The sequence below is a fragment of the Lycorma delicatula genome, chromosome 4, assembly GCF_047948215.1.
Source record: "Lycorma delicatula isolate Av1 chromosome 4, ASM4794821v1, whole genome shotgun sequence".
Lineage (NCBI taxonomy): Eukaryota > Metazoa > Arthropoda > Insecta > Hemiptera > Fulgoridae > Lycorma > Lycorma delicatula.
Window position 1 is genome coordinate 62,479,352 of NC_134458.1, and position 12,680 is coordinate 62,492,031.

The window sequence follows — 12,680 nt, forward strand, 5'->3', positions numbered from 1 at the left end:
ATATTAAAGCGACTATTCCAGGATGCCTTAGTATGTGGCCTATAAGTCTGTCTCTTCTTTTAACTGTATTTTTCCAAATGCTTCTTTCTTCATCTATTTGCCGCAATACCTCTTCATTTGTCACTTTATCCACCCATCTGATTTTTAACATTCTCCTATAGCACCACATTTCAAAAGCTTCTAATCTTTTCTTCTCAGATACTCCGATTGTCCAAGTTTCACTTCCATATAAAGCGACACTCCAAACATTCACTTTCAAAAATCTTTTCCTGACATTTAAATTAATTTTTGATGTAAACAAATTATATTTCTTACTGAAGGCTCGTTTAGCTTGTGCTATTCAGCATTTTATATCGCTCCTGCTTCGTCCATCTTTAGTAATTCTACTTCCCAAATAACAAAATTCTTCTACCTCCATAATCTTTTCTCCTCCTATTTTCACATTCAGTGGTCCATCTTTGTTATTTCTTGAATACAAGCTTCAATTCTTTTTACAGCGTTTCTTGCAACTTTTCAAAGTTTGTGGCTAGATATTTAATACAGCTTGTTCAATATTGACTTTCAATTGTTCAAGTGTTCGTGGTTTGTTGCTGTAGGCTTTTTCTTTGAGGTAACCCCATAGAAAAAAATCCACCACAGTCAAATCTGGAGATCTTGGTGGCCACAAGCCTCAACTGATAACACGATTACCAAAGAATTCCTCAACAAAATCAGAAGTTGAACCTGCGTAGTGCGATGTCGCACCGTCATGTTGTAATCAGCAGTGTCTGTCTTCCTCTTCCAAGAGTGCAATGAACTGAAATAAAATATCCTGATATCGTTCTGCATAAATGGTGTACTTGAAAAAAATAGGACCGATTATTTTCTTCCGTGATATCGCGACCACACGCCCAACTTCTGCGGGTGTAATTGTTTTTCGTGATAAACGTGGGGATTTTCAGCACTCCAAATTCTACTGTTTTGGCTGTTTACGTAGCCATCCAAATGAAACCATGCTTCATCTGTGAAAAATAACGAATCCATAACATTAATTCCCTCATGCAGAAATCGACGGACCATTGACAATATTGTAGCCGTTACTCTTTGTCAGGCTCAAGAAGTTGATGAACCGTTTGAATGCGATAAGGTCGTAATTGTTTGCAAAATTTTGCAACTAACCTTAATACTGATGTTTTTTTACGAGCTGGTTTATCTGGGTACTTATGGCGAAACAAATCTTGCACTGCAACCACTGATTTCGTACTGAAGTACGACTCAACAATGAAAACCTGTTCATCTAGCGAAAATATCATCTTGTCTCTAGCAATACACTGAACGGTATGATTGCATTGTTGTTACTATCGGTAGTGTTCTACTGCGTCGCCACGATGTTCAGATGTTGGACGAGTCCATTTCAGTAACAAGTAGGGGAATAAGCTTGACTTTTGAAATTTCATGGATGAGTGATTGATGGGTTGCATTTTATATGGGACACCCTGTATATATATATATATATATATATATATATATATATATATAAGCGCGCACGTGCATACACACACACAAAGTTGAATCACCCACCAAGTACCAGACCTTATTCACAAGGTCAAATTCCCAAGAAATGGTTTGTATGAGAACTGTTTTAAAATTTTATAACTCTTGTCTCATGACATCTTTCACTAAGATAAAATACAAACCCAGTAAATAAATAATAAAAAACCTATTCCAGCAAAATAAGTAAGGAACCACAGAGTAAAAAAATCTTCATCTATTTTATAAAAAAAATTCCCCATTCATGTCCAGTCGCTATAAATCTATTTGTCAACCAACGCCCCCCCCCCACCACCCCTGTAAATCACACAAGCTGTAGGTAACAAGGACAGCTACAACTACTCAGGTTAGAAGTTGCTAATATTTAAATTTGAACTTGTTCAGAGATCTTCACTACTCTATCTATCTTTCCAAATGTAACTGCACACCTCTATGATTCTTAAGTAATATCTAGAACACCTTGAATTAAGACAAATATCTAACAAAAGCAAATACAAAAATAAAGTGTAATAAATAAGGGTGGCTTACTTGGGTGAGATCAGTTTTAAGTATGAATGATTCTCAATGAGAACACAGCTTGTCCAGTCTTTTAGGAAATTATACAGTGTAGAAGATGCATAACGACACTGAAGTGACTGAAATCTACCATTCGGATTAGCAGCATGAAGAAATCGAGGGAATGGTTGATCATGCTGCAGAATTAGCCCCAACCTTCGTGTATGTAACCACTTCTGCCAGACACCAGGATCAAGAACACATATCGGCCGCCAGAAATGAGCAAACTGAGGGTAGCTTGGATCACTACAAATAAACAACATAAATATAAATATATTTAGACAAATGCATGCGCACGTGGGCATGCACACACACATACACACACCCACACCCACACCCCCACACTAAAAAACACAATCTTAAAAGTACAATAGTAATAATACCAAAATAATAAGTTTTTTTTACAAAAAAAAAACTGTTCCAGCCTCTGCACAGAAACCATCTGCACCAGTCTTGATATGCAAATGTAATTAGATATAAATTTACTATAATGAAATATCTTGAAATTGTTTCCTGTTGACCCTTTTGAGCTAGTCCCACAGAATTCAACAATAAAAAAACTACATCACAGAAGTTAAAAATATAAAATATTTTAACTTTAAAGAAAATTTAATATAAAAGACTGAACTTCAATTATAATAAGAAAACAATGTATTTGCTTTAACCACTTAAATGTGAAGTCATATATCCACTTATTCTGCGATCAATTTTTCAGGCCGTTTATACTAGGAGTACTGAAATTAGACTTTTATAATCCAACGAGTTAAAATTTTACAATTATTTTGCAAAATAAATAATATGTGACAAATCCTAGTCTTATAATTAATAAGACACATTTTCATTTTTATAAGAGTGACGCAGACAATCACATAAAAAAAAAACTATTGTGTGACAGGATCTAGGTGGTTTCAATAGCTATTTTCAAAAAAGCTCAAACCAATTAAATACAAAATAAACACAAAAACTGTAGACACAGTCCCTTGAGAATAAACAAAAAAAAAGATAACCTTTACTTCATTTTATTTCATTTAAAAAAAATTTGCTTCATAAGAAGCTGGTTTTATGATTTTGTTCAATATAAAACTACTGAAATGCAGAATACTTTATTTAAAAATAAATATATGATCGTAATTTAATACACAATACTTACTTTGAAAAAACAACTGGTGGTCCAGAATTAGAAGTTAAATAAAAAAGAGGCATCCCACTACGAATGCTATCTGGTGGTGTGTACAAAGATGGATTAGTAGAGAATGAATCTAGATGTGCCAACAACAAATCAGACTGAGTCAGTGTTTTCAATGTAGACCAAAATCTTGATACAACAGCCTGTCTGTAAGGTGACTGAAATGGTTTCTTCATCAAACAAGTGATATCATGAAGAAATTCATAAGGTGCTGGAAATAAGATAAACAATTTTACAAAAAACCAATTGAAATTCCAAGTGCTACATATTAAATAATAAATTAGCATGTACTTACATCCTTACACACCATCCACCACCCACTGTCACTAATTTAAATATATAGTGTAACTAAATTATTTTCTCACAGGAAGACAATATAGAACACTAAAAAGCACTATAACTGTAAGCACACTTGTCATTCCTTAAATGTATGATGATTTTATCTACATTTAAACAGTAATATATACGGTGCTGTTCCAGGACATATGCGCCAAACTTCAGGAGCTGATTCAGGACACCAAAATGAACAAAAAAGTTCATATCGATAAAAGTCCTGGATGCCACTTTGTGATTTTCAACAAAAAAATTATTTTCAGGAGCGGGTAAATCTACTTTAATTAAATTTGGCAAATCTAAGACTAGTGTCTTATTTTACAAAATAAAAAATTTTGAAAACGTCATCATCAAAAATTTAAAAATGGCAGCCATCTTAATTTTTTAATCTTTAATATCTTTGTAGTTATTTGTTTGATCAAATTTTAACATATTACAAAATGTATTAAGCATTTTATTTTGAACAAAATTACCCCTCATTTGTAAAACTCAATTGACAAAGAATCTAGTTATTGCTAACAATTAACTCAACAGTATGCTTTCACACTGAAATGAAAGCTGATAATTTTTATTAATTTACTACTATTTATTATGAATAATTTTTATTACATTTAATGGAGGAATAAAAACAGGCAAAAAATTTCAGCTTGCACTGTCTTTGAGAAGCAGATAGCCATTCCTCAAAAATTCTACCATAACAGATGGGTAGACACAAAACTAAGATATGTTTCCTAAAAGAAAACAATAGCCTTTTTAACTAGTTGAGGATGACAAGGATTCGATCATGTGGACTGAACTACACTGCAGCCTTCTCAAAAGAAAAAAGAATCGCAACATTAAAAAAATTGTAAAGAATCTCAGAAGTTTACATAAAAGTGAAAGCTTATACAATTTAAAATGTTAAAAAGGTAGATTATGATTAAAAATTGTAAGGATTAAATGAGTAAAGGGGAAAAGAAACAATTTTTTTTTCAGGAAATTATACAGTGATTAATACAGAATCAAACAAGAGAGATGTAGAGTAGGAATAATTATGAAGAAATATATGATAAAGAAATACCATAAAATGTTAAAAGATAAATGATACGATAGAAAAGATATATGAAACAATGACAAATATATAAAAGATGAGAATCTAGTAACAAATGGACCTGAACACTTTAGTACAGTGAAGAATGGAAAGTTAAGGAGTAAAAGAGGAATTATGGGGATCAAAAAAAAAGTAAAACCCTTTCAGAATTTTTCAAATGCAAACTAGTATTTGCAAACATATATTTTTTCTACTAAAATTCTGCTTTTATATATATATATATATATATATATATATATATATATATAATATATATATATATCTGTATCAAATATGAAAGTACAACCTAGCTTTCTACCAGCAGTACAGAATCTAACAATGTTTCTTACCTTATCTTATTGTTCCTACAATTTTTACATTAAAAGCGCTTTCGAGGGTTTCCCTCATCATCAGTTAATCAAATGTTTTTTTTTTAAATTACACATTAAACTTAAAACACTAAAAATCATCGCATATTGTAAAATATGTAGTCAAAAATTAAAATAAATAAAAATAAAAATATTGCCTGTGGCCAGCCACACACACACACACTTCTTAATCAGACATACATACATGTGCACACGCACATGCATGCATACACATATACAATTCTTAATCACACGGCGCATGCACACACACATACATACACACAATTTTTAATCATGTGCATGCACGCACATACACACACACACAATTCTTAATCATGCATATTATTGTTATTTCAAACTTTCTAATACTAAAACTCAAACTCATTCTAATACTTTTCAAATTTTATTTTATTTTAAAGATGTCTTTAAATTCAATAAATCCTCGCTATGCACGGGGGTTACAGTTACTTAAAATGAAAACCACAAATGTCAAGACTAAAAATGTATGAAAAATAGGGTGGTAGATGCTTTAAATCATACAATAGGTACTAAATAATTCTGGCTTCTTGTTGCATAAAAATACATATTTTATTTACAGCTGTTTTCAATGGTTTAATTTAATATTCCATATTACTGTACGTAATAGCAAAAAAAGTAAGCACACATTCAAAGATTTCTAGCACTGAAGGATATTAATTTTAAACCTGTAAAATTCTGTTTCTACTTAGACTTTAATATTCAAATTTTTATACATTAAAAAATATATAAATTGGGGGAGGAAATATGTATGTGTGTATGTCTGTGTATCAGTGTGTGTGGGTGTGTGCATGCACGTGTGTGTATTTGACTAATTTTCCTCTCCTTGAAGACAGCTTATAATTTTTTTCCAAGTTCTTTATAAACCTAGTTGTACGAACCCTATAGAATTCTATTCTCCCATTTGAACTTAATGCTTCATTTCATGGATGGATGTAACTCCAGTATTTTATTTATATAACTGTCTCACCAGGATTAAAATTCCATTCAGTAACTTTATACCAAATTCTGCTGTAATTGCATCATCCTTATTTTCACTCTTCATGCTAAAATCATCCAGTCCCTGTTATTAATTCCTCTAAATTTTTCTCTAACATCTGTTTAAATTTACAAGTACTCGACCAGCACCACAGAACTGGATTTCTTGAAATCCCTGTCTACTAGCCTTGAGAACTGTGGTGATAAGTTTCATTATCACTGAATTAAGTCAATATTACATGAATTTCATCCATCAATAATTTTTTCTAACAAGCATTTGTAGTAGAGAATCTTATTTAACTGAATCATTTATGTTGAATAAGCAAGCTCCTATGTTGTCAACTTTCAACATCAGTGAATGGATAAAATTTGGTTATTCTCAACAATAGTAAACAAACCTTAAAAATCTTAATGTCGTTAGTATGCTTTAAAAGCTTTATAATCTCTTGATCTAATGGTTGTAACTGTTTTTCTGTGCTTGGCAAAAAAAAAATAAATAAAAAGCCTATGTACAGATTAAAAAAAAAAAATTTTTTTTAGTTGTTAACAGAACTGCAGCTAAAACATCCATGAATGCCAAGGGTTTACTGTAAAACCTCTAACAAGGGATAACCATTCATATACAATTTTTTAGAAAATTAAATGTAAACAATTATATGTAATTTTTGTATTTTTTAAAAAACAACTTTTTTAAAATTTAATATATATTTTCTATAACCGATATATTAAAACCAAAATAATTTTAGTTTACTAATAGAAATTAAAATATTTATTACAATTATTAGCCTTCATTTATTTTGGGCACAGCTATTATCTGCAAATCTATTTTTAGATCTCTGTTCCATGCCTTACTATAAAAGAGCAGCATACTACACAACACACTCTGTTTTTGTTTCATTATTATTTTTATTAATCAGCTTTTATACATACAAATGTTTTACAATAATTACACAAAATGTTTAATATTTTTCACTAAAACACAGGTTGTTTAAACAACTCCAAGATCATGCCTGCAATACACACAATAAAATTAATTTAAAACATAGACCAACAAAATTCATGAATTCTGAGATTCAAAAAATGTACACTTCGTGACATCTGAATATGTGTTGTGTAAGAAGAAAGATACAGAATACAATGATATTTATTAAAATAATGAATGTTTACCTTTTATTGATATACAATAATGAATGAGATTACTTTCTGGCCACTCAGATACAGCAAAATACTCTATATAGATATGATTTGACCATGGTAAGACTAGATTCACTTCTATTTTATTGTCTTTTAAATAAATGCTCTGAAAAAATAAGAAACATCCTTTAACAATAATAATACTGAAGAAAGTTATGGTTACCCTTTTTAAAACATTTAGATACACAACTTGGTGTTCAATGTTTTTATCACACTTATAAAAATAATACTATAACATAATTTCAGAATTAGAAATGTTTTTTCCAGGGATTTTGAAAATGTTTTCATACCTTAAAGATAAAATTATGTCAATTACAGTCTTTTCAATCTGCTGCAAATTAATTGTATTAAATATTTCATTTTATTTGGCGATTCTTTTAATTACTTTACTGTTCACAGCGTACAACAATATATACATTAATTTAAGTTTAATTATTACAGGTAGCAACTGTATAAAGGATATTATAATAAATGATATCTGTATATATATTAAAATATATAAAGTATATATATTGTATTTAAAAACCTGAAGAAAAGGTGTCATATGAATCGGTGGAATTTAGAGAAGCTTGAGGAAGAGGAGGTAAAGAAGATTTTTGAGGAGGACATCGCAAGAGGTCTGAGTAAAAAAGATAAGGTAGAAAATGTAGAAGAAGAATGGGAGAATGTTAAAAAGGAAATTCTTAAATCAGCAGAAGCAAACTTAGGAGGAATAAAGAGAACTGATAGAAAACCTTGGGTTTCAGACGATATATTGCAGCTGATGGATGAACGTAGAAAATATAAGAATGCTAGTGATGAAGAAAGTAAAAGGAACTATCGGCAATTAAGAAATGTTATAAACAGGAAGTGCAAACTGGCGAAAGAAGAGTGGATTAAAGAAAAGTGTTCAGAAGTGGAAAGAGAAATGAACATTGGTAAAATAGACGGAGCATACAGGAAAGTTAAGGAAAATTTTGGGGTACATAAATTAAAATCTAATAATGTGTTAAACAAAGATGGTACACCAATATATAATACGAAAGGTAAAGTCGATAGATGGGTGGAATATATTGAAGAGTTATACGGAGGAAATGAATTAGGAAATGGTGTTACAGAGGAAGAAGAGGAGGTCAAAGAGGACGAAAGGGGAGAAACAATACTGAGATCTGATTTTAAGAGAGCATTAAAAGATTTAAATGGCAGAAAGGCTCCTGGAATAGACGGAATACCTGTAGAATTACTGCGCAGTGCAGGTGAGAAAGCGATTGATAGATTATACAAACTGGTGTGTAATATTTATGAAAAAGGGGAATTTCCATCAGACTTCAAAAAAAGTGTTATAGTAATGATACCAAAGAAAGCAGGGGCAGATAAATGTGAAGAATACAGAACAATTAGTTTAACTAGTCATGCATCAAAAATCTTAACTAGAATTCTATACAGAAGAATTGAGAGGAGAGTGGAGGAAATGTTAGGAGAAGACCAATTTGGTTTCAGGAAAAGTATAGGGACAAGGGAAGGAATTTTAGGCCTCAGATTAATAGTAGAAGGAAGATTAAAGAAAAACAAGCCAACATACTTGGCGTTTATAGACCTAGAAAAGGCATTCGATAACGTATGTATGGAATAAAATGTTCAGCACTTTAAAAAAATTAGGGTTCAAATACAGAGATAGAAGAACAATTGCTAACATGTACAGGAACCAAACAGCAACAGTAACAATTGAAGAACATAAGAAAGAAGCCGTAATAAGAAAGGGAGTCCGACAAGGATGTTCCCTATCTCCGTTACTTTTTAATCTTTACATGGAACTAGCAGTTAATGATGTTAAAGAACAATTTAGATTCGGAGTAACAGTACAAGGTGAAAAGATAAAGATGCTACAATTTGCTGATGATATAGTAATTCTAGCTGAGAATAAAAAGGATTTAGAAGAAACAATGAACGGCACAGATGAAGTCCTACGCAAGAACTATCGCATGAAAATAAACAAGAACAAAACAAAAGTAATGAAATGTAGTAGAAATAACAAAGATGGACCACTGAATGTGAAAATAGGAGGAGAAAAGATTATGGAGGTAGAAGAATTTTGTTATTTGGGAAGTAGAATTACTAAAGATGGACGAAGCAGGAGCGATATAAAATGCTGAATAGCACAAGCTAAACGAGCCTTCAGTAAGAAATATAATTTGTTTACATCAAAAATTAATTTAAATGTCAGGAAAAGATTTTTGAAAGTGAATGTTTGGAGTGTCGCTTTATATGGAAGTGAAACTTGGACAATCGGAGTATCTGAGAAGAAAAGATTAGAAGCTTTTGAAATGTGGTGCTATAGGAGAATGTTAAAAATCAGATGGGTGGATAAAGTGACAAATGAAGAGGTATTGCGGCAAATAGATGAAGAAAGAAGCATTTGGAAAAATACAGTTAAAAGAAGAGACAGACTTATAGGCCACATACTAAGGCATCCTGGAATAGTCGCTTTAATATTGGAAGGACAGGTAGAAGGGAAAAATTGTGTAGGCAGGCCACGTTTGGAGTATGTAAAACAAATTGTTGGGGATGTAGGATGTAGAGGGTATACTGAAATGAAACGACTAGCACTAGATAGGGAATCTTGGAGAGCTGCATCAAACCAGTCAAATGACTGAAGACAAAAAAAAAGTATATATATGTAAATATATATATATATATATATATATAAGCTAACGAAAGACGACAGTTTTGCAGCATGTATAAGACACCCATAATCACCCATAAGTGCGGTATTCTTGGATAGGGAATTACCCCTCAGGGTGTGCAACTAACAGATCTAAGATGAAAAAGAAAGTGAAAGTGTTGAAAGTGCAAAAAAATTCATTAAAATTCAAATTTGTTTCACTTGGCCATTGATGTGTCCAATCACCACTGATGCCAGCCATATGTACATTTCAATCACTGTACAGCTGTACAATAAAACTACATTGTACAATAAAACATTTACCAACCTTTTACAAAAAAAAATTAAATATAAGAACTGGTGGTAATATAAAAATGGTTAAACAAAATATTGCATTGTTGGTGGAATTAAACATTTTCATTCAGAACAGCACATTCATTTTAAAGTTACGCTCCATGCAACCCATCCATAGACCATTACAAAATAGGAAAAATTTACATAAGCTTATGTGAATTTTAGAACAGAATTGTTCCTAAACTTAATTCTAGTTACCGTTCACACACCGATGTTAATTCATCACCAGCAGCAAACAAAACTTTGCCTTTGACCTTATGAATAAAACATTATATACAAGATTCAAAACAGTAGTAAGACTAAAAGTTCCATCCACCTACATCCGTTTAGTTGTTCAGAGAATATCTAATCACAAATGACCAACAACTATACATTTTTTTTATTTTTGAATCGAAAGAACCAGTTTTCAATAACGTTGAAAACTTTTTATACAAATCAGGTAGTAAGATTGAAAATTGAACCCACTTACAGCAGGTTCAGTTTATAGTCGCACAGTAATTATATAATAGCCTACAGTTCTGAAAGAGAACTATTGAATTACTAGATGGTAATGAATTACTTGATATCATAAACCTATGAAAAATAAGAAATCGACTGGAATAGATGGGTTGGTAGGGAATACAATAAAAAATGTGGCAGATATACCAGGTGTGTAAATATGAAACCGGAATTTGTTTGTAGAAAATACACGTTTATTGTATGAAGATGATAAAAAATATTTTATTCGAAATATTGTCCATCGCTAGGTATACATTTTCCAATCTCTCTCACAATTTACGAATGCTACACCAAAAAAACTGTTGCTCTTTTGAGGCAAACCAGTCATTGAGCCATTTTTGTACATTTTCATAAGAAGTGAAGCGCTGCTCAGGAAGTACATGTCCCACTGATGCAAATAAATAGTAGTCAGATGGAGCCAAGTCTGGTGAGTAAGCCACATGCAAAAGTACCCAACTGAACACTTCAATTGTTTCCTAGACCGGTTTTGCTGTGTATGATGGTACATTATCATGAAGCAAAATAACTTTTTATTGCCTTTTTTTTATATTCTGGTCGTTTTTCAAGTAATGCTTGATTCAAATTGATCATTTTATGTCGGTAGCATTCAGTATTAACAGTTTCGCCAGGTTTTACCAGCTCATAATAGATCACATTCTTCTGATCTCACCAAATACAGAGTATTGTCTTCTTTCCATAGCGATTTGGCGTTGACATCTATGTCAATGGTTCGCTTGGAGTTACCCATGATCTTTTACACTTAGGATTCTCAAAATATATCCACTTTTCATCACCTGCCAATATTCGATGGAGAAAGACTTTCTTTTATACCTGGCGAGCAGCATTTCACAAGAGGTTTTTTGGTTTTCTTGCTGTCTTTCACTCAGTTCATGTGGAACCCATTTTCCCATCTTCTGGATCTTTCCCATGGCTTTCAAACGTATGGAGATGGCTTCTCATGTTACATTTAATTGATCTGCGAATTGCTGTTATAACTGAGCATCACCCTCATCCAACAATGCTTGTAATTCGCTGTCTTCAAAATTTTGGTGGTCTTCCATGTTCTTCATTTCTCACGTCATAATTGACACTTTTGAATTTTTTAAACCACTCAAAGCACTGTGATTTACCAAGAGCATGCTCACTGTAAGCTTTGACAAGCATTCAATGCAATTCTGCAGTAGTTTTCTTTAAATGGTAACAGAAAATCAATGCTGTCTGCAAATCGTAGTTTGCAGGTACAAAACTCAACATTTTTGACAGTAACTATATTGACAGCTAGGGCCATCTATGGGTACCCACTGGGTTGGTCTAGTGGTGAACGTGTCTTCCCAAATCAGCTGATTTAAAAGTCGAGAGTTCCAGCGTTCAAGTCCCAGTAAAGCCAGTTATTTTTACACGGATTTGAATACTAGATCGTGGATACCGGTGTTCTTTGGTGGTTGGGTTTTCAATTAACCACACATCTCAGGAATGGTCGAACTGAAATGTACAAGACTGCACTTCATTTACACTCATACATATCATCCTCATTCATCCTCTGAAGAATTATCTAAACGGTAGTTACCGGAGGTTAAACAGGAAAAAGAAAAGAAAAAGGGGCATCTACGGGCAAATTCTGGTTTCATATTTACACACCTGGTAATATGTCAACCTTTGGTCTATATGTTTAATTTAAGTATGGAATTAGTGAGTATTCCCTTCTCAAGTGAAGAAAGCTGTAGTAGTGCCTATTTTTAAAATGATAGGAAAATTTTAGGCAACTACAGAGCTATTGCATTGTTGCCAGTCCTATCAAAATTATTGGAAAAACTTATTAAAAAACAATTAGTAAATTACTTATTAAAAAATGATTAGTAAATTATTTAGAAAATATACACTTTTTTAGTGGGAATCAATTTGGGTTTAGAAAGGGGAAAATACTGAAAATGCTTTATT

General features: G+C 32.0%; 1 protein-coding gene across 2 annotated transcripts in view; it reads right to left on the bottom strand.

Moving 5' to 3' along the window:
• Positions 1–12,680, bottom strand: part of LOC142323459 (KICSTOR complex protein SZT2-like) — a 342,875-nt gene that overhangs the window by 273,781 nt on the left and 56,414 nt on the right. For both annotated transcript variants that reach the window (XM_075363101.1, XM_075363100.1), the window contains exons 11-13: positions 7,223–7,355; positions 3,236–3,482; positions 2,059–2,331 (exon numbers count right to left, since the gene is read on the bottom strand). In XM_075363101.1, coding sequence (XP_075219216.1) covers positions 2,059–2,331; positions 3,236–3,482; positions 7,223–7,355 — 653 coding nt within the window. The remainder of the gene's footprint in view (positions 1–2,058; positions 2,332–3,235; positions 3,483–7,222; positions 7,356–12,680) is intronic.